This window comes from Sander vitreus, chromosome 13 (genome assembly GCF_031162955.1).
Source record: "Sander vitreus isolate 19-12246 chromosome 13, sanVit1, whole genome shotgun sequence".
Classification (NCBI taxonomy): Eukaryota; Metazoa; Chordata; class Actinopteri; order Perciformes; family Percidae; genus Sander; species Sander vitreus.
The window spans coordinates 16,062,141-16,085,016 of record NC_135867.1 but is presented as its reverse complement, the minus strand read 5'-3'; the positions used below and the strand labels follow the sequence as shown (position 1 = coordinate 16,085,016).

General features: G+C 41.2%; 3 protein-coding genes across 3 annotated transcripts; all 3 read left to right on the top strand.

Moving 5' to 3' along the window:
• The first annotated feature begins 7,197 nt into the window (after window positions 1-7,197).
• Window positions 7,198-9,213, top strand: LOC144528240 (uncharacterized). The gene has a single exon (XM_078266728.1). It carries the CDS (start codon window positions 7,198-7,200, stop codon window positions 9,211-9,213), a length of 2,016 nt encoding a protein of 671 aa, XP_078122854.1.
• Window positions 9,214-16,423: 7,210 nt separating this feature from the next.
• Window positions 16,424-19,100, top strand: LOC144527663 (uncharacterized). Its single transcript, XM_078265870.1, has 6 exons — window positions 16,424-16,561; window positions 16,731-16,833; window positions 16,991-17,159; window positions 17,335-17,408; window positions 18,405-18,635; window positions 18,761-19,100. Exons 1-6 carry the CDS (start codon window positions 16,521-16,523, stop codon window positions 18,803-18,805), a joined length of 663 nt encoding a protein of 220 aa, XP_078121996.1. The 5' UTR covers window positions 16,424-16,520; the 3' UTR covers window positions 18,806-19,100.
• An 897-nt stretch (window positions 19,101-19,997) lies between these two features.
• LOC144527306 (F-box only protein 39-like) lies at window positions 19,998-22,315 on the top strand. Its single transcript, XM_078265216.1, has 6 exons — window positions 19,998-20,458; window positions 20,587-20,758; window positions 20,923-21,210; window positions 21,539-21,763; window positions 21,925-22,101; window positions 22,190-22,315. The coding sequence occupies exons 1-6, from the start codon at window positions 19,998-20,000 to the stop codon at window positions 22,313-22,315; spliced, it is 1,449 nt and encodes a 482-aa protein (XP_078121342.1).
• Window positions 22,316-22,876: the final 561 nt, after the last annotated feature.

The following is a 22,876-nucleotide window of genomic DNA, read 5'->3' as shown; positions in this document are numbered from 1 at the left end:
TGTGTGTGTGTGTGTGTGTGTGTGTGTGTGTGTGTGTTTTTGTCAGGGTTGGGTTCAATTCGCTTTCAATAGTGTGTTTGCTGATGCATGTGCCAGATGTCTTCAGGGGAGAGGGGAAGAGATTGATGGTGAGCGCTGATGTCGCACACTCTGATATGAGTCGCCTCATCAACCTCAAATTCATTGCCTGCTTCTGGCCTTCAACACCATCCGTCACTGACGCCACCAGTTTCTCAAAGGTTGCAATGCGCATTGTACAGCTAATATTCATGGGGGTAAATAATTTCTGAGTAGCAGACAACAAGAGAGTAGGACAACAATCGTCACAATGCGCACACATTATTCACTTAGAATCCACTTCCCAAAGGGGTCCATCGACACCCACCATAACTCTTCTTAGGCTTAATTTATGCAATAGACATTTAGCATTCAGCAGCTGTTCCAAGCTTATTTTTTTACATCCTCTATATTGGCTCATAGACTCAAATATTACTTTTAACACCACATTGATCAAGGTGGAGGTGTTAACCCATTACTCATGAAGGGATGGTGTTTATTCACAGTGCTGTACAATGTGAATAGAAATACATTATTCTTTGCAGGGCTGGTAAAGGATTTAAGGGAACTGAGAGGATGGAGGCGGAACATTTTTTAATATTTGAGTCTGTATCACTTCATTTACTTTTCCTGCAAGCCACAAACATCAAATTGTATTGATTTATTCAGATTTCTGTTCGGTTTCTGTTCTATTTTTATATCACAAAGTGAAAATGCAACTCCCTAAAAATGTTCTGCGTCCTATTTACATTTAGTCCATTTTTAACTGTCAAGCTGCATCTTTCCCAGCATACATTACGATTGATCGACTCACAGAGAGCGACCTGAGAGAGAGAGAGAGAGAGAGAGAGAGAGAGAAAAAATATATTGAACTCTGGTATTGAAAATGGCATTTAAAACTGGGCCAAAAACGGACAACTTCTACTTCCTGCATCTGTACCGGATCACTAACAAATAGGATTGATAGATAAAAGATTATCCTTACGTTATCATAAACATATTAAGTTACACTGTAAATCACTCTTTCATTTTTTACACCATAAAACAAATAGTCTTGTCTCCTCACACACACACAAAATGCATATCAGAAATGTGTGTAACTAACGTAGCCTGCAGCAAATTCTAACTTTTGAAAAGCATGTATGAAAAAAAAATCCCCAGATGTAACTGTAGATTATAGTGTGGGCACCAGGGTCCTGCAAGTCCCAGCTATGCATCGTGTTGTAGGAACCTTATGGTGCAATTACTTGTCCTTTCCTCCCCTGACAAAGTGGCGTGGGTGGAAAAGCTTCTGTTAATCATGAGCTCTATTTTATCACTTCCAGGTAGAGACCCTTTTCTGTGCGAGGTAGCTGCATTTGCACACTTGACGAAAGATCCCCAGACTGCATTTCCATAATTGTGGCCAAAATGTCAGCAAAAAACAGGGAATTCATCATTCTCTATCTCCCCTTGTTTTAAACATGTCGATTTCTCAGCTCCGCCTGATGACCCTGCAGCCCTCCTCAGTCCAATACCAACAGTGAAAAAGAAAGTTAATTTAATGGAACTAAAGGCCGTCCACATATAGTCATCGCCTCTTGTCTCAGCAGTTTGCAGGGGGAAACCATCAGTGACAGCATGCCCCAACCTCCTCCAAAGGTTCATTTGTCTGTAATGTACATTACAGTTAGAGAGTGTGTTTGTCTCTGTGTGTGTGAGATAGAAAGAGAGACAGAGTGCATAACGGAGAGAGAAATGGAACTATTACTGTGAGGTGTGTGTGTTCTCCAGTGTGTATTCCATTAAATGCAAGCACGGTGTACCAGTGTTAATCTATGTGAGTGGCCAAGCAGGCGGCAGAGAGTGAGTCAGTGCGGGGGTGCGGACATGGAGTGAGGGTAAGGGGCCAACTAATGCTGAGTGGCAGTTGATAATGCCAGACCGTTATATCAGCATCTGCCCTCCGGCTCCGTGCTTACCACTCCAAGCCTGCTGCTGCCATCAAGCACACACACACACACACACACACACACACACACACACACACACACACACACACACACACACACACACACACACACACACACACACACACACACTCCGCATTCTGCAGCAAACAGTCCCTTGCACAAATCTAATCAAACAGAGGTTATGTGGCGCCTCAAGCCATCGTAACAAATTACAACTTCATTAGATGTGTGCATATCTCGTCTGTGAACACAAAACTAATATTTGCACACACAAAGAACAAGTCAAAACCTCAAAACAGAAACAAAGCGCCATTTTAGTTCTCGGGTAGAGAGTGAGCATGTTTCCTTGCTTTCCACTGCTCACAAACACAGGACTGTATAATTGCTGCAGCGTCACTATGAGCTTTGTATGTTTATTTTTGATAAACTTAAACCCTGTAAAATGAGACAGCAAACATATTTCTGTTCATCCCCACATTATATTTCTCTGATCAGATAAGAAGTATCTAAAATCTAACAGCAGAGCATGACATTTTGAATCAGGCCACACAATAATGGCTTAATAAAGTTGGCCTCATGTGACTCTGACGTCTGCAGCTAATGTCCAATTAACCTTAGAACATTGCTGATAATATAAATCCCTGTCTGTGGTTAACTGAACGTACAGTGCAAGTATTAACACAGCACACACAGACAGAGAAAACATCCATAACCGTGCGTGCACACACACAGACACACACCTGGAAATAAAAGCCTTGATGCAGTGAGAAACAAACCCATATGAGGACTGACAGCTGAATTTAGTGGGACTGACAAATGAAGTGTATGGAAATGAGCTTGGCTTTAACATTGTGAATCAACTTGTTTCTACATTATCCAGCACATGAATGCCATTGGAATGTCTTTATTTACCTTCAGCACAACAAGAAAGCTTAATATCAGACATGGCTGTGTACTTATTTGCCCTTCAACCATAATGTACAAAATGCTCCATTACAGCAGGCCTTGAGAATGACAGGTTGACAGTGGAAGTGGTTTTTATTTTATAAGAAATAGAGCACAAAGAAAGTCGAAAAAAGAACAGAGGCGAATTCACATGAGTGGGTCATGTGATCAAAGCATCCCTCAACATCCCAGAGTTTTTTTAATTCAGTGAGATTTGATTCTTCTGCTGTTTCAGGAAGCACTAGCACTAGAAGTTTAAACCCTTCAGGCAGACTTACTGTATGGCTATTCCACACTGCTACTTTTCAGCAAGGCTGCTGGATTTTTCTCCTTGCCTTGGTATTGATAATGGTCAGAATTAGAGTCAGAGAGCATACAAGTAATCATTAAGAAAAGTTGTACACTTTCATATTTAGTATATGCATTGATGGTTAACACTTTATGATTAGGGTACAAATCAGGTTCTTAAGTAATGCGCAACTAATGCATGGGTCAGGATGATTTAATGTAAATGAATGCAGGGTGCATCATTAAATGCTGTTGGTCACTAAGGGATTATTGAGTCACTATGAGTTTATGTGATTAGATAATGCTTCATTTATCATCAATCAATGAATGTTAACTTTCAGACCCTAGCATTTGATCATGCAACAGTACCAATTCTCATTGAAATATGAAGCCGTATAATCAAACTGATAATCATAAGTTGATATGCTCAAACATACAAATCAAGTCCATCTATTCTCCCTTGATCTGTCATCTGCCACTCGCTAGATGTTTTTGGTTAGAGTGCACTCCTGTGCTACACTCCCCAGTAAAAACAGCAAAAACAAAATATCAATTAAAAAACCCTACTGTGATGTAGATGTTTCATTCTGACTACCATAAAACAGCCTCATATTTTTATGAGAATAGGTAGTGTTCTGCTTTTAGAGAGGCTGATCTAATGCAAGGGGCCAACATTCCCTCCTCTATGTACATAACTGGATTCAAGCTATTTTGGGGGCATATAAATGTATGTAACTAATCACATAAATTCATAGGTACTTCATTTCTGAATGGTGACTTCATCATACATCCTGCATTCATTCATTCATTAAATCATTGTGCATCAATTATGAGTGCGTTTTGCACCCTTACTGTAAAGTGTTACTGATTTGAACACAATAGGTTACTCACTTGTGTCTCTGTGGTGTGAAAAGAATGGTGATATGTTAAGAGCACAATGTGCTGCTGACAGATGGAGAGCAGCCAGAAATTATGCGAGACAGCGGGTGGAAAATTGTGCAATCCCTGGAAATTGAGCAGCAATTGGCACGGCTGCTCCCGTGGCCTGTGAGCCATGTAGCCACAGAAGATCAGGGCCACCTCGGACAAAAGCCTAACAACCAGGCTGCAGGAAAAAACGGCCCCTGGAGTGCATACCACTTTTCTGTCTGAAGCTGCAGATGCAAGTCATTGATTCTTTGGAGCATGTCATTAAATGACCCTAAATGATGGCCTGCAATCCCCCCGTTCCTGAATCTGAAACAAGCCGGATCACAGGAAGGAAGGAACAAGGGAGGAAGAAGCACCACACTAACCTTTAATATGCGAGGAAGAAAATGGCTGCGTACCAGCTCTATCTCTACAATTTTCTCTTTTCATTGAGGAAAAGTACTATTTCATTCATGCCATTTCCGTTCATTCATCAGCTAGGGCCAGCCTAGACTCACAGTGCCATCTCCACACCAACATTCTTATCAATGGAAGTGACGTCAGCACTGCCTGCAGCTGGGGGAGGGGGGGTAGGGGGGTGGTGGGAGTGGTCACGTGGTTCACTGAGGGTTATATACAATAAAGTTGCGCTGACAGTGAAAACATTCACTCAATTGTACATTAGCACCAGGGCTGCTGCCATACAAACACACTACACAACTAAATAAAGATCCGCCAGCTTTTTTTCTTCTTGATGTTGGTCACAGGCTAAAGAGAGAGGGGGGAAAGACAGAAATTCTCTCAGGTGATCCACCATTCATGAAATAATCTTGGCTTTACCCGCGTTGTGAGTTTCACCACTTCCCCACCCCACAGTGGGACTCCAGGTAAGTGGAACACAATCTCATTTTTGTATCATTCACAAGCCATTATCAGATCGGTTAAGACATTTTATACAGTTATTTATTTAATCGATATTGCATTCCGATTATTATTTGTAAAAACATAGGAGGAGTGAGGGGTGTTTTAGGCTTGAGGAGTGTGGAAGAATTTATTCTACAATCTCAACTTTATCAGAGGAATTCATCTGTTTGCTGGAACTGGGCGACTGTTGGTTGTCTAATTATAAGATATGCATTGCGACTGTTTCTATATGATCTATTTTTTTTTAGTCAAACTGAATACATTTTGAAACTTAAGTTATCGAGAAATATTTTTACAATTATTTTCCAGTTATTCTTACTTATATGTTATCACTAAATTGAGAAATTAACACATTTATTAAATAATCAAGTTTTTTTTATTATGAATGTATTGATATGTATAATACTAATTGATAATTGTAACAGCAAAAAAACAATAGCATATGTTATTTTGTATATATTTTCGGGGTATAATTAAAGAATCAAGCCTTTACACTGCATAGGAAATTATGTCTAAGAAATATTTCTGTGTGCAGCTGCTGCGAAAGAATGCGAAAGAAATCCGAATAGAAATTCGGTCGATATTTTTTAAACGCGATTATAACATACAACATTTTTTGTGATTTAAATGTCACTGTCAATTTTCTGTTGATTAATTCTAGATTAAATTAGAGTCTAAATCACGTCTTCTGCATGCCAGTTACCTTAAGTGGATTTGTTTCGTTTTCCACCTTGCTGATCCAGTTTATAAAATGGAAATAGTTAAAATTTGGGCTGCACTCTGTGCTGTGTTGCCCACATTTGTGCTTGTCTGCATTCCACCACTGCCACTGAGGAGAAAATCCACACCACACAATGACAAAGCCGCGTTACTTACTGCCTGCTCCCCCCCGTTCCTTGTGAAAAAACGACTTTATCCCCTAAATTTAACAACCAACTCATTTACAATTTGGATGGACCGCTCAGGGACCGTAGGGTTAAATAACTCAACCGTAGCCAGCTTTACGCATGAATGCCCCGTGCGTGCCGTCTTTATACCGGTATCCTGATCACATCGCTTTGACACATGGAATACCAAAATCACAGCTGAGACAGAGACAGAAAAATCACAGCTGAGACAGAGACAGACCTCGGATCAATTCGTATTTCTGTATTTCTCTAATTAAATAGACGTTTTGCGCTTAAAATGGCAAGTGCGTGCGTTCTGGAGGAGCCTGCTTGGACGAAGAGGTGAGACATTTTTTTAAATGCCAGAATTTCAGACTGAAAATTCAATACCTAAATTTCTTGACTGTTGTAACAGTTAACTCGGTTAAATCTCACGATAAGACAAATATATGAGAGCATGCATCAATTCATCCGTGCGTTGGAGAGATAATGACTGGGTTAACGCACGACTACAGACAACAAATGGCTCTGGTGTAGGTTCGAAGCGCAATTTCTGTATGCAAATTAGTATCTTCCTCTTGAAAGACATGGGCAATTAGATATCGAAAGAATCACGACTGATTTATACGGTCAGATCAGAGCTTCATCTCTGTGTTTCCACATACACAGGGATTTCAATGGCAAACAAATGGATCTGTTAATAAATATTATAAAATAGAATTTGATTTTTCATCACAAACATCCATAAAAAAACAGACATGAGAGAGGAGCGTGCAACTTTCTTTGTTGGATTTGACATTGCTCAATAGACTGCGTTTGGCTGCATGCTTTGTTCTCACACCTTTGTTCAATTCAAAACTGCTCACAGTATAGCTGCTTTTGTAGGGTGGCTTCATGGTGGAAATATATATTGTTTTTAAATTAGAGACTGTCAATCTATATGCTATTTTAATTTCTACCAGGCTATTTGTGCTATAATACTAAAGTCAGTGAAGTATTTCTTAACAGTCATCCTCTGTACATTTTAGACTGGCCTTTTCACAAAACAGCTGTATATTATTTGATTGATCAAGATGTGCCAGTATATTGCCATTTGAAATTCCACATACTCATGAATCCAGAGAAAAAAAATACAACAAATGTGAATCATTTCTCATGTCTTTTGTTCTTCTCCCTCTGCCTTCTTCCTTTCTTCTTCAGGTGCGTAACCTCCCTCCTGCCAGTTCTGCATGGTCATGACCTGTCATCACGCCCCTTCCACAGCCCACCTCATCCTATTGGTCCTGCTCATTGTCACTCCACATCTGGCTGGCACCAACCCTGTGTGGGGTGAGGGAAGGGAGGGAGGGGTGGAGGGGCACACCCGGACAGACCTTAAAAAGGACAACCTCGCCCCCTTTCTCTCACCCCCACCCCAGAGTCTCTCCAGCCCTGACAACGTGTCGCTAGACCGGGGCCGGGGCCTGGGTCAAGATAACCAATCAGATAACTTGATGGACCCTGCGCAGATGCTTGCTGTTCTTCTGGAGGCCCTGGACCACCCAGGGGAGAGTGAAATCCAGGCGAGCAGAGACAGAGACTGGGAAGAGGATCAGAGTCAGGAGCTGCCCTCCATTGAAGGCCTGGAGGGTGGTGAGATAAGGAGAACAGGGGAGACAGGGGGAGAGAGGGGGGTGGAGGAGGAGGGGCGAGTGGCTGATAAGGCTATTGAACAGCTAATTGTAAGCCATTTGACAGCTAATCAGGGTGATGACTTAAAGGAAGATGTTGAGGAGGATAAAAACACAAGGTCAGAGCAGGATCAAGGGTGGTCCATGGAGGATGTGGGAGCTGATAGTGTAAATGAGGAAGAAGGGAAAGAAGATGAGGGGCAGGAGGAGGAAAATTATTTAGAAAGTTTCTTAAACAAGGCCAGACTAAGTTCCGCCTCACAGGGAGATGATCCTTCTCTGCAGCGCAAAATAAGAGGCTACTTCCAAAACATTGACTTGGGTCTCCAAGATAATGAGATCCTGCCTCCTCTGAAGGGCTACAAGGCATACAACACTCAGCTAGCACGAGCCGGAAAGAAGTTGCACTGGGAGGAGAACCAGTCCCGTAACCGACCCACCAAGGGGGGCAACTTCATGGATGACTTTGATGATGAGGGAGAGGAGCTGGAGGAGGAGGTTGAAGAAGAAGAGGAGAGCCTCTCCCACATGGCAGAGGAGGCGAGAGCACGCGCAGAGAAACAGGAGGTGCTCCGGCAGCAGGAGGAGGCGGAGCGAGCCAGAGAGGAGGAGCAAAGGCTGGCAGACATCGCCTCTGACATGCTGCTGCAGTACATGGGGAGGAAGCAGCAGTCCTACATGAAGCCCCGGCAGAAAAGCAGTATGGGGGCCGCCAGCAACACCGCCGAGGACAAGCGTTCCGAGGAGGTCATCTCCGATGAAGACGACCTGGACCAGCAAATGATCGACAGGCTGATTGAGATCAGCAGCAAGCTGCATCTGCCTGCTGATGATGTGATTGAGATTATCAGTGACGTGGAGGAGAAAAAGAAGAAAAGGAAAGAGTTGCAACAGCTGCCTACCAACAGCAACCCTGTCGCCCCACGCTTCAGGCCTCTGGTACCTCCTCCTCTGGCTGCTCCGCCTATCTACCACTACACTGCCTCAAAAAACCCCAAGAAAGCCCCTTATAGGTTTAACAAGTCCAACAAGAAATGGCACAAGGACAAAGTCAAGTCATACAAGCAGGACTATTGGTATAAGCCTCAGAAGCAGCTTGACTACTGGTATAAACCCCAGAAACAGTTTTTAGCCTTTCCCTCTTATCCATACTACCAGAAGCCATATCGAGCATACTACCCTGTTTATTTCCCATATCCCAAACCACAATATTATGGCAAGCCCTCCCCTTCCAGAGACCAGCCTTTCGGCCCCCAGGAACTTGACCTCCAGACCCCAAGGCGCAGGCACAGGGCTGGGGGTAAGAACCGTGGGCAGGGCTGGAGGAAGCAGCCAGTGCCACGCCTGCCTCTTACCCCTTATATCTCTAACTATATCCTTCCTCACCCACGGACCTACCAACCCCTACCTCCGCCCAAACCAATAACCACGCCCACTAGAGGAAGGCGACCCCCGTACTTCTATCAACAAGTCACACCGGGAGATGATTATGAGGAAGATGGGCTGGTGCCTCAGCTGGACAGTGAGGAGGAACTGGAAAACTTTATTGAGAGGATCTACATGAAACGCAGAATGTACTGAGAGACTTTTTGGACATTTGTCAGATCAGAGAGACTGACAGAGGTGGGATAGATATACAGTAGCTGGAGAAAAGCTAAAAGAGAGGTGAAAAAAAAGACTCAGAGGAGATATGTGTTTTGAGCCTGATGGAAATTTAAGGGCCAAGAAGTAAAAAAGTAAGATTTATATAGTTTTTGTTTCAATCACTGTATTTCTTGTTGATTTTCTCGGTCAGGGAGAAGATGAAGGGGTCCCAGTTTAGGCTCCCTGTAACCATGTTCAGCCTCTTGCTCAGTTTACATTTTGAAACAGAACATACCATGGTGTATGTCTGCCTCCATTCAGGTCAATCTCTGATGCTCTTGCATTATTCAGAGTCTTCTAAAGGACACACACACACACACACACACACACACACACACACACACACACACACACACACACACACACACACACACACACACACACACAATCACGTCTGACACATTCACAAGATGTGCCCATTGTAAGAGGACCATGTTTACAACATCACTTAGTATCTTTTGTTTTATATTCTGTATGTCATATTACAAAACTAAATAGTTTAATTAATTCTTAGCTACACGAATATAAAAAAAACCTGCTATTGTCAAATGTTCAATGACAGTATATTTTTGTTGTATTTGATGTGTGTAGTTGCCTTTCTTATTCCCGATTGGATCAACTTTAAACAGCTGCAATTTGCAAAGTTGCCAAATACACACATTTCAGTTTTTCAAACTCAAGATTTAGATTTTTGCCTTACAAGCAGCATGGTTCTATAAGGGAAATATCATATTGCATAATATTATCATCACAACCGGTCCCAATGTAGAAACCCTGTGGACTCCAAAAGCACAAACTTAAACACTAAACACTTCCAACCTGGTGGACGAAGGGTTTTCAATCATTTTGGGATCCAGAGGTTATTGTGTCAACATGTTTATGGCAGATCCATCACCGCCACCATACAGTACTTTCTTGACCTTGTAGGAGTCCTTCATATTTTTGTTCATCTCCAATTCATATCTGCACACATTCTTTTGCCATTTTTCTTGCATAACCCATTCTCTCTATTTCTCTATTTCTCTATTTTTTACTTTCTTTAAAAAAAAAATAATACTTGAAATCACAAATCTGTTCTGCAGCCTTTTAGAACAGATTTCCACCAAGAGGCTACAAACATTTTGTTCATTTACAGAAGAAATTCATTGAAAAGTTTCAGGCCGGGGAGTCAGGGATTGTGTTTAAAGCGTTAAATGCACGTCTTTCTACTTGCATCTTAAAAAATGAAGCAAAAAAAAGAACTAAAAAAATAAAACAGTATAGGGAATTCAAGATGGTTGTTTTCTCTGAATAAACTGTGAACATAAAAAAGAAATCTCAAAGGAGGAGGGCCACTGTGTCCACAGTGAAGCCATCTGTCTTGTAAAAGGAGAGTGTTGTTGTTGATGTCACCTTTAGCATTGTAAGATGTACAGTGTGAAATAAATATGCCCGTGCAATGTGTAAATAACAGCATGATGATTACTAGTTTTGCTATATGATAAAAAATAAAAGCAATTATTTTATTAAAGTTCCGTTTTTTAATGGCTTTTTGGCGATTGCTATGTTGTACTTGTATAGCAGCAAATATAGCAAGATCACTTGATACTTGAGTAACAAATCCAAATACACGAAAGAGGAAATCAGTTGAAGCTTATAGTGACCGTCGACTCATATACAGTATGTCACAGTTGCATCAATATGGAGACAAATTAAGAAAAAACCTATAGAGGGAGTTTATTATATTCCTAGACAATCAAAGAATGAAGATGAGAATAAAAGAAAGAATGGAAATGAAAAAGGGAAGGAATAAAGGAAGAACGGAGAAATTCTGAAGGAGGGAGGGAAATGGTAAACTGCAGTGATTGATGAGTCACGTGATTGGTGGATGAGTCATCCATCTGTACACTTTACTGCGCAGGACCACACACACACACACACACACACACACACACACACACACACACACACACACACACACACACACACACACACACACACACTCTCTCTCTTTGAGCTGTATAGTAATTTAGCTGCTGGCATTCAATATAAAGATTGAGTCATGTTTGCCCCTGCCTCGAGCCAGCCAATCAGCCAGTGGAAAGGTGTTTGGTAGATAGGTTTTTGCCATATCTTGTTTCCACACCTCCTCCTCACTCTCACTTCACACAGGCAATATGCCCTTCTGCTTTAATTCCTTGAAGCGCTAGTGGCTGCCACTTGTTTGGCATCAAAACAAACACTGACAGTGATTAGCAGGCTGTCAATATGGTCTAATCGCATGTTATCTTGCCAGCTTGCTCACCAGTTGATTGCAATGGTATCTTTCATGGCTGTCTCTTGGCTTGTTGAGTGATTCTTGGACACCATGTTATGAATCCAGATGTATGTACTACTGGGACTAAGAAAAAGATGCAACAAGTGTCAACAAGACTACGAGAGCTGCTGACAGCTGAGTTAATGACCTTGTTTATAACATTTATATAAATTCAGCAATGTAATAATAAAATGTGCTGTGGTTGGACTGTTGGTATAAAGGCAAGGCAAAGGATAAGTTAGACGTGAACGTTTGCAGAGAGTTTGATGGTTTTGATTGAAGATCAATACCAATCTCATGTCTGTAGCTAAAGTCAGCAGGCAATTAGCTTAGCATAATAGTTAAATAATGAATAATAATTATCCGTAACATTTAGTTTCTGCCTTTTATTTCTCTTGTGAACTCCACCAATTGTACACATCAAAGTAGGTTCACAGATCTTGGGGAGTACACCTGGATATGTGAAAAAAAGTTGTGAGAGAGCTGTGCAAAGTCTAATAAATCGCCTTAAGTGATGTCATTTAAGTCAGCGTCAACTGGTGCAGAAGAGTTTAAGTTTGAAATTAAAAGAAAATATCTGGGGGTGTGGAGTTAGGAAGAAGTGAGCTTACCATACCTCTGTAGTCTGGTCCTCATCTCTGCTGGAGGCTAGCTGCTACTAGCATAACACACCAGAATCCATTGAAATATCATCACCCTATAAGTTGAAATGGAGAACATGTTAGCAAACAGTAGTTAGTGTCCAGCTAGTCTCGCATTGCCAGACCTATCTCCGTAGGCTGGCTAGTCCACACAATATTAGGAGAAAAACATGCTATGTACCAATCACAATCATCTTGGGCGCCGGATGGAGCAACGGTTCCTCTGCAAAATAGCCTCGGGAAGGAACTTGTTTTGGTGGAACATGTGTACGTTCAAAAGTTGTTTTAGTTGTGCAACAGAAAACTCAGATTGGACAGATAGTCTAGCTAGCTGTCTGGATTTACCCTGCAGAGATCTGAGGAGCAGTTAACCATAGTCTTCATAAATCAACCGGAGTTTAGCACGCCAACACAAATAAAGTGGAAGGTGAGGGACATCCAGCCGAAAATGAGGGACATCCAGCGGAAACAATCCCGTAAATGAAATGTCGTCGATATAGACTAGTGTCCAGCAGACACAAGGTAACATTCACTCTCCTTTTAGCTCTGTTTTTGGTCTCCACCTGTTATGAAAAATAAAATAAAGTTTTTGGTTTGGCTGCTGACCTTGAGTTTGTAATGAATGACACACAGCCGACCAATGGATTTAAGAGGATAGTACAATGCAGGATGATCAACTGACAAGGTCCAATCAGCTCAAAAGTGTTTGGATGATGACTTGCGCTGAATACTGCCTCGATCAGTAACATCACAACATAACTTGCTTTTATCCAAATGCTCCGGTACCATCAGTTATTATCTTTGTGCTATGATAGTTTTTTTTCTACAGACTATCACTAACAAGATAGTGAGGAAACATCTGCATTCTCTGACTTGGAGACACCTCTGCTCACCTTGATGATCGAACCCTCTAACAACAAGATCCTAAAGCTAAAAGTAGGTCTTGAGAAGTCAGAGGCAGTGCAGAGGACATACTACACAAATGAGATTTACATTTTTTCCAGCACAATGGGATAATTGTGTCAAGCTTTAGATCACATTACACCCTTATAATCATTTATGTTTTGCCTGTTGGGTGTATATAATTAAAATGCATTTGCTTTCACAGGCACATGATGTGATATACATCCAGATCCTGGCACAAAAGAGTCTGACAGCAAAGCAATTCATCCGTAATGGCCCCAAGAAGCCTATGCATTTACAGAAGCAGAAATATGAGAGAAAATGTCAGCCGTTAGTAGAGTGAATATTGAATTAATACAGCTATAAGACCTTCAAAATCTGATTAAATGATGATCATGAATTTCTACAGCAGTGGGACTTGGGCTCAACTATGCCAGAGTGATGTTAACTAAACAGAATTTACTATGCATATCTATGCATATAAAGTAGAGTTACACTAGTTTACACTGTAGTAATACAGACGTTTACACGCTGAGAGTGCAAAAAGACCAACATTGGCAAAAGTTCTGGTTATGCAAGAGTTGGTGCAATGAACAGACAAACGAAAGACCAAGAGTTACCATTACTGATACAAAATGGGTCATATTAGGTTGCATGGCAACAAGCACTATCTTGTTTATGGTTTTTTTGTTCAGTAAATGGTGTATTTTATGCCCTGTTTTGATGTTTTTTTCTCTTTCCTTGATCTTTCTGTATGTCTCTGCTCTGTGTTGGGTTGTGTAACATGATTATGCTGCTATTTTGGCCATTACTTTCTCAAAGAAAGATATTTTGAGATGATTCAGGTTAAACTGAGATTAAGAAAAATAAGAAAACAAACTACAATGAACATGCCGCGCTTGGCCATCATACACTTCCTGGTGGTTTTTTATTATCAATTTAACTGTGTTGCTGTACGTTGATGTGATTTTACCTAATTCTGCAATGTTTTTGATGCACCTGTTTGAACACAAGATATTTTAGCCTTGTCAGAGCCCTGTTGGTTGCCTCATGTTGCTTTGAAAAATGCATGTCCAAGTGTCATGCCTATTTGGTAACTGAGAAATGTTGCTAATTGGTATTTAACCTGCAACTTGACCCATCTTTGTTGCACTGTTTGAAGTGATTAAATTACTTCAGAGTTATAGACCTTCAAGGCATGCCAGGATGCTTTTTCTGACCCAGTGAACTTTAGTCCAATACATATTTGACAAATCATTATCGAACAACTGTACAGTGAAAAATGCGATCACAAGCGTTGCGATCAGTTTATGTCTCTTGATTTGCTTAATAAAACTATGATATTTGATTCTTGCACTCTAAATTCAGGTTCTGTCACGGTTTGATTTAATTGTTTAACGTGTACTGTACATTACTAAGCTTTAACAGCTTGTGACTTGTGGTTTCTCATTTAGAGAAAGACCTGAGGATATAAAAACAGCTGTTAGAGTCAAGGTCTACAATTTTAAAAGTATCTAAGAAAAACATGAGATATGGCAAACACCTACAAATTGTTACCTCTGGGCCAGAATATAGGTTTCATATTAGTACCACAAAATTACTTAAAATGCTATCAAATCTAGAAACACCTCAGAAAACATCACTTTGAATCATGCACAGCAAATTGTATGCCTTGCATCCGTACTGTACATGACACTAGGTTGTTTTGCAAGTAAGTTGCTGAAACATGAATGACTATCTTCTTAAGATATGAAAGCTGCTCAAACAGTCATGAACTTTCCCATAATCTGATCCATGTCATCGTGGCTCTCTCCTCCCCATGTTTGTTAAATGTGTTGTCTGTTAAACTACCATTGTTGAACATCATTTTTTGCCACATAATATGCCTCATCAACCACACTTTCATCAGCCATTAGGACAACAGAGGTAGCGCTGCAACGGCCTCTGTCCCTTGAAGCCGCATCATTTGTTTATGATCTCTGCAACCCTTGTGCTTTTGCTCTCTCCTTTCATCTCTCCGCATCTTCTCCTTTTTTCCTTTATTATCCATGCATTCCAACTCCTCCTTAATGCTCCCTAATCTTCCTCTCCTTTTCTTCTTTATCCTCTCTCCATTTCTTGTTTTGTATGCAGGCCCCAAGGTAGAGAAATGGGTGAAAAGCACTCTCTCTGCACCACTGTCACAAAAGACTGGTGAGTCATCGCCACTTATGTTCCTGTCCCCCTCCTCCCACAAAAACACACACACACACACACACACACACACACATATACAAGAAAAACATTCAAATTACTCCTTACCTGCTGTGCACTTACAGGAAGACACGTACAGAAACACATACGTGTCACACAACACACACACACACACACACACACACACACACACACACACACACACACACACACAAAAGCTCTTTAAAACCCTGAAATAAAAACTTTTAGTTGATAATTGTTTTTGAAAATGGCATTCATTCATATCTTACAGGCTAATGTGAAGTTTCTATAGTGTAAACTTGTGTCAATGAAGAAGTTAACACGCAGGAATGCAGAGCTAAATAAAGAGGTGCTCATGCAAGAGAATCTCCTGGACTATAGGGGAGACTTAATGAAATGGACAAAATGAACAAAAGACACAGAAAAAGAGAGAAAGACAGAAATGCCCTGGGGTAGTGATGTGGCTTTAGTTTGTTTGTCCACCAACAGTTTAAGAGCGGCAAAGCAAATGCTCTTCCTCCATCTGCTGGAGGAATAAGTCACTTACAATGTTGCAGTCATGTTGCTGTTGTGTGCACAAGATGGCAGTCATATGAACACAATGGACAGAATGACACATACTGAGCTGCAGCTGATAAAGATAATGTGAGACATTTTTATTTTGTCCATTTTTTTACAAGGTAAAAGTACCAATAAAACAGAGTGTGAAATACTCTGTAGTAAATATCTTAAATTGCAAATTAAGATTAAGACATTTTTTTGTATCAAAATAAATATATTTTACTGTGATGTTGAAAATAATTCTCTTTATCAACATCGGTATATTCTAGGAGTATGCTATGCTGTATGGAGTTGTCAGACATTTTATAGGTTTAAAATTTGCAGAAAGTGTATTTAGTGTTGGTATTAGCAGGCTTCCTTATGTCAAAGCAGACTCCACACACAGCAGAGACATTAGAGTGCTCACCTGATTACTCTTTACAGAAACCTGCTTGTGAACTATTCAGACACATCAAATATTAAAAGCCTGGAGTTTCCGTTTCACACACAAAGAGGGAGGGGAGACGGCAGAGAGGCGGACAGACAGGAGGACAAACAGGGGCAGTGGAAGAGAGGGAAAAGTCAAAGAACGGTGGAATTAAGAGGAAATAACACATCAGGCACCCTGGGAGGGAGACACATGAACAGGGATGGAGGAAGAAAGGGAGGAACGGGCAGAGAGCACCCAGAGGTAAGGAAAGGAGAGAGTGAATGTTTTGCCTAAACAGGTGCTCGTCTTGAGTGTAACAGTAGAAGCTGCGCTAGTGTAATCAGCTGAAGATTGATTGGCTGATAACCTTCTAGTCAGGCGGTTAGGAGGGCATGTTTTTTAATTCTGCTGCTTCTCTCTCAAACCTCAGTGGGACGACTTCTACCCAGGTTGACACACCGACTCAGAGCTGCAGTGAGGAGAACAGAGAGCCCCAAAACGACCAGGCCGAGAGTTCAGCCTGTGATGGAGAGGTAGAGCCCAGTCAGGTCATATTTGACAGGACAAAATTCACACTACACCAGCATGATTATTATTATTCACCCTCAGAGTAAATTTAACTCAAATAAATTGGTACAACACAAATCTTTACTCAAAGTGTTTGTCCCTTGGTTGGTGTGAATGATGAAGGTCGGGGGGGAGGATCTATGTATCAGTGACGCAGAGACCTTACCACAGGAGACTCTCCTAGCCACAAACACACAGGACGATGCTGACTTCCACCCATTGTCCCCCCTGCCAACAGAGGAAGAGTTGACCCTCCCTTCAGTGTCATCTCATCCCTCCAACAAAACACAGCGTAAGCGCACACACGTATGCACGAAGGGACGCACGCACGCACGTGCATACACGCACACACACACACACACACACACACGCACACACACACACACACACACACACACACACACACACACACACACACACGCTGAACAGAACCGTGGTTTAGTACCTTTGTGTTTGTGTTCTTGCAGATCGTCCATCTGAACCCTGCTGGTATTGCCTGAGGTCTCTTGACTCAGAGTATCGTCCTGAAACTCCTGAACAGGTTTTAACATTTCTGACTAAACACATTATTTCACTGTGTGACAGTGCTGATCAGATACATTGAGAAGTGGAAAAGCTTTTTTTTTTTTTAGAATAGCTGTGTAATTTCACAAAAACAAACTGAATGGACAACCTCTTGCAAAGAAAATTTGCCATTTTAAGGATATAAAGCAGCCTGATCTTACAGGGAATCCATATCTTCTTTATGGAAATACATCTTTGTGCTTTTTTCTGTGAACTACTGAGATCAGAGGAAATATAGTTTGTGTGGTAAAAAAACTAAAACATTCATTCATATTAATTCATAGTACCAAAAGAAAAGGGTTGTCATAATTTTGTAGGATGTGTATCAACTGGCGTTACAATGCTTAAAAAAGTTTTAAAAGTTCTAGAATACAGAGTAAAGGCCCAGTGAGAAGAACATGTTAAACAAATATACAAAGTGTACAATATAAAGTTTGTATGGAATAAATGAATCCTATTTTAGACATGCCATACCGCATGTGGCTGACATATATTATGTACAAGTTCATACATTTATCTATCAAAGGTCATTTTTCCATATGTTATTGCTTTTGATTCTAACATTACACTAAAGTCAAATAATTTGCTTAACAACCCTCTATTATTTATCAAGCTGCTCAATAATTTAAAGAAGTCAATAACTTCAAGAAGAGAAATCTGACTCTGAGGGTGTGTATCAATACTTAAATTCATGAGTAACACTTTTTGGGAGTTGGCCCATTGAGACTAAGTTATATTGAGTCTGTGGGTTGGTAGAACTGCTTGATGTAGTTTCATCATGCTGTTATGAGTTCAATACATCCCAGTAAAATCTGCATTGTTTATCCATTCAGTTTGTGTTGAGCAGCTCCAGGATTTGAAATCACTACAGTTTGCCTCTTTGCTGTTAAACACTCAAATTCACCTCCGAAAACTGACCTGTAAAATATGTTGTGCAATCCTGTTTTGGACTGTGTTGCTGTTGGTGTTGCAGGAAGACTCAGATCCTTTGTCACCGTCGCCCTCTAGTGGCCAGAAAGTGAGCTACCAGACAGACCCTCGACCTCACTTTGGCGTAGCTTGGTCCTCCCACTCCACATGCCGCCCCCTGTGGGGCAGTGAGGGTCCCGGCTGGGGGCAAAGGAACCAGGAAGTGCCTGATCAGACACACACCTGCCCCCATTGCCATCTGGGGCTGCCCCCTGACACACTGCGCTGGCATGAGGTTGGCACAGACACTTGTAAACACACACAGACATAGAGACGCTCACAGTCTCCACCAAACATACCACAGATTATGTCACTCTGTTTACCAGAGAGCCTCTGACTGTTTTCTTTATCTCTGCACAGGCTAAGTGTTTCCTGTTTGAAGAGCAGAGGGACTCAAAGAAATAAATGGAGTCATCATCAGAGAAAAATGTTGCTTTTACTTAAAAAAAAAGCTGTTTACTTTCTGTGTTAATGCTCTCAGGAAATACTAATAACTAATTGTTATGTGCAATATCTGCCTAATCTTGTAAACAACTCTCTGTTGTTTAGTTTAGCCATGTCGATTCCTTATTTCATTTTGAGTTCATCTTTAGTTTCTGTGATATTTTTAATATTGTGTTAATACAAATAAACTGTGTGGACAAAATCAGTCTGATTGTCTGATGTAGGCCTCTCTTTGCAAAAAAAGAACAGAGAGAGAGAGAGAGAGGAACATGATAAAAAGCATGCTTGTTTCGTTAACCATAGCTCTCAAATACATTTAAAAAATTGTCCAAACACAAGTCCTCAAAACTCCATATACAGTTATTTATGAATCAACACATTTCTTTTAAGACTTTTAGCAAAGCTACCATCAGAAATGTGTTTCTATAAAAGGGCTTATATGTGATATGTTTATTAATAGTTAATAAGTCATTTACAAATGTTTGAAGATTCATTATGAGCAATGACAAAGAACACATTTAGGGTTGCCAGGTTTAGAAACCCTCCTTTGGCAGGTGTTCATCCTATCATTTAGGTAGAATGCAGCTATAAATGTTGGCAATCCAATAATAAATCACTAATATCTGTGGTTATAAATCTTAATAAGTTAACGTGTTGTTTTTGTAACCTCTGCTTTTGCTTCCTATTCTTTTTGAAAAATATTGTACATGTCCACTCTCTTATTTGACTTTGTACTTTGTGCAAAACTAAAGAAAGAAAGAAAGAAAGATAGAGTGGTCAACCAATCCATCCAGTCAAATGGATTTTTTTTTATTAAAAAAAATGTTTTTTATGTGTCAATTCATTTTTTGTTATAAGTTTTATGTTTGCAAACCAACTTGACTTGAACTTCCCCTTGAGGTTCCAAGTATTTTGAATAAAACTGAATGGAGAACTGAACTAAGAATGGATTTATTGTGATGTCACAATATAACCCTAACGTTCTGTAGTATGTTCTTCCACAGTGTTCCATTCACTGCTTGTAGCAACAGGCAATCTCTCTGTCTCCCATTTCTTACCGAGTACCAGTTTTCACATTTCAGAATTTAAATAAATCTAAAGAGGGATTAGCCTCTACTATAGAATATTGTGTGCCAAAATCATAGAAACAAAAATGGATGAGGAGTTTCTCCCATTGCAAAACAGAGAAGACAGCACTCTGAAGGAGGGCTTTGGTGGAGAAGAGGACAGAAAAGAAGAGATGGGACAAGTGCTCAGTGTTGCAGGTCATGGGTGTAGCTCAGAGAGGGTGAGCGGTTGGGGGTCACTTCCTGATGTGTGCTTGCGGCACGTTTTCAGGTTTCTCACTGACCGTAATCGCAGTAATGCAGACCTGGTTTGTCACCACTGGCACAATGTCATGCGTTCTCCCTCTCTCTGGCGCTCCCACTTCTTCCACTTCAATGGTCGGCTGTCCAAATACAGGCAGTCTGAATACTGCTCTGCTGTGGCCTATGTCCGCTCTCTGGGAGTCTACCTGGAGCAGCTGGAGGTGTGTGTGTGTCCTCCACGCAGGTCCTTAGTAGCCCGGCGACTGGAGCAAGCCATCAGCGGGCTATTTTCTGAGCTTACTAGGTAAAGGAGTGTGTTTCCTTCAGGCCCATCCAAACAGGATTTTGGTTTTACACAATTCAACACCCCAATTAATCCCAATCCATCAGACTGTAACTGACAATTTCCTGATCATGATTTTGTCTCCATAGAGTAAATGCACCACTGAAGTCCCTCTCCCTCATGAGACTGGGGTTGGACCAGCCCTCCTGGACTTTAGAGCTCAGGAAGTCTTTAGTAGACTGCCTGATTCTCTTCCTCCGCAGAGGGGCCTCAAGGCTTACCTCTGTTTGTCTGACTGAGATGCGAATCTGCATGAATCAGGTGACTACAACACCAGTCCAAAGATAGTGTTTCAGCAGATATATCACTGTGGCAGGGGTTTCCCCAAAGTACCAGGGGTAATCAAAGAAATAAGTCAGACCTCATCATCTGAGGGCATTTAAAAAAATGTGATCCGTTTCTGATTCCTGATCCTTTAACCATAGGGTCTGGAGGTGCTTTCTGTCCTGGCACATTCACAGAGGTGCTACTACCCCCGGTGCTCTTCTTTGGACTTGAGGGGATTCTTTTCTGGTGAACTGCAAGTCCACCGTAACTCTGACGTGCCCCGCATCCTGCGCTACCTGCAAGGACTCACCGACCTGAGCCTGAGTTACTCCTGCTTGTCAGATGAGCTGTTAATGGCATTCCAGCACAGACAGCGAGGATGGAGAGATGTCACCTACTTGCAAACATTTTCACTGCACTGTACTTTGAATGAGCCCCATGAACAGGTAAGTAAGACATACATAGATCACATTACTTGCTTATCTGAAAAATGAGAAATAGCAGCCATTGCTCCAGTGGACTATCCCCAATGAAAATTACCTAACTGCTTATGTAGATGGCCAAAGTGTGATGACACTGAAGGCTATTATTGAAAAATCATAGACGTCAGCTTTGGAGAACTGAGTGTAAGGACACACACAAGTGAAATGTTCCTCTTGGCAACATAATAGTGTAGGTGCTGTGAGATAAGAAGTCCTAGGTGTGGAAAAAAAGAAGAAAAAATGAAATACCACTGGGGAAAATGAATCTCCCCTCCTTTGTCTCTCTGTCAAGGTGGTGTGTGGTTGCTCATGGGCAACTTTGGCATCAAGCTGCCCTGGCCTGAAAGTCAAGCTTACAGTGGACCAAATCATCAACACTGACAGGCTTGCAGGGATACTGCTGCCTGAGATTCCCTTGACAGAATACTCCATGACAGCTTTCTACTCCCCCGATCAAAACTGGAGCACCCTGCCGCTCCTCTGTCGCATGCTGCCTCGATACAGGCACAGTCTGCAGGTCAGGGTGCTGAGCTGGCAGCATTACAGAGTGCAAAGCGTAGAGAGATGGTGTTAAACTGAAAGAAGGGATAGTTAAAGAATAGCAATGAAGGGGTTTGGGGAAGAGGAAATGTGGGACATGAATGAGTTGTAGTTAACCTTTATCTCATCTGTCTGTAGTATCTGAGCCTGGACCTGAGCAACTGCAGCGAATCCCTGGATGAAGAGCTGTTGGAACTGGTTAAGGTGTGTGAGCGCCTGGAGCAGCTGAGAATCTGGGCTTTCTTGGAAATCAGCACTGTGCAGAGGCTGCTACACATCAGACTGACAAAAAAGAGCTTACTCAACAAGATCAGAGTGAGAAAAAGATACTAAAAGATACTGCTCAAATCTGGACATATACTGAGATGAGACTAATGCTCTTGTTTATCATTATGTCTTCCAGGTGAGAGTCTACTCAATAAATGACGAAACTGAAGAGCAGGAAGACCAGCTGAAGGAATTATTGTCTTCCTACCTGCATCTCGCTCCTGAACTGGACTTTTTCGCTAAAGTCTGCCCCTTTGTATGATCACACATAAATAAATAAAATTAATGAAGCATTAAATTCATCTGTTTTTCAAATCAATGACCCAAAATGAAGAATAATAATTTATTGTAGTTTGGAGTTTTGCCACTGACTGGCTCTCTGTTTTTCTCAGGGGGGTGGGGGCTGTGGGTGGAAACACTGACCTAGTTTCATTGTAAAGGGTGATGGGGGGAGGCAGTGTGTGTCTGTGCTCTGGCATGGCGGGAGCACTATTTAAGGGAACAAGGATTAAGAGGCTGCAGCAATGTATCAAACTCTGGTTCAATACTTTTTTAATCTTATTCATTTGATTTCTTCTAATTCATATTATTATTACAGCATTCCATTGCTCTTGGAGTATAACTATTAGTGTTAGTCTCTGTATTATACCTCAATAGCTTTCTATTATTACATACATGTCACACACACACACACACACACACACACACACACACACACACACACACACACACACTTCTGTAAATGTAGCCTATACATCCATTCTAATCTTATGGCACTTTGCAGTGTATTATTGGGTATTATCCCTGCACACTTTGTGTACAT

What these genes read in the sequence shown, in the direction of transcription:
- LOC144528240 (XM_078266728.1), top strand. Translation starts at nt 7,198, where the DNA reads ATGACCTGTCATCACGCCCCTTCCACAGCCCACCTCATCCTATTGGTC.
- LOC144527306 (XM_078265216.1), top strand. Translation starts at nt 19,998, where the DNA reads ATGGATGAGGAGTTTCTCCCATTGCAAAACAGAGAAGACAGCACTCTG. An exon ending in TGCGAATCTGCATGAATCAG is followed by an intron (nt 20,759 to 20,922) that starts GTGACTACAACA and finishes CTTTAACCATAG; the next exon opens with GGTCTGGAGGTGCTTTCTGT. An exon ending in GATACAGGCACAGTCTGCAG is followed by an intron (nt 21,764 to 21,924) that starts GTCAGGGTGCTG and finishes ATCTGTCTGTAG; the next exon opens with TATCTGAGCCTGGACCTGAG.
- LOC144527663 (XM_078265870.1), top strand. Translation starts at nt 16,521, where the DNA reads ATGGAGGAAGAAAGGGAGGAACGGGCAGAGAGCACCCAGAG. An exon ending in CGGGCAGAGAGCACCCAGAG is followed by an intron (nt 16,562 to 16,730) that starts GTAAGGAAAGGA and finishes CTCAAACCTCAG; the next exon opens with TGGGACGACTTCTACCCAGG. An exon ending in TCCCTCCAACAAAACACAGC is followed by an intron (nt 17,160 to 17,334) that starts GTAAGCGCACAC and finishes GTGTTCTTGCAG; the next exon opens with ATCGTCCATCTGAACCCTGC.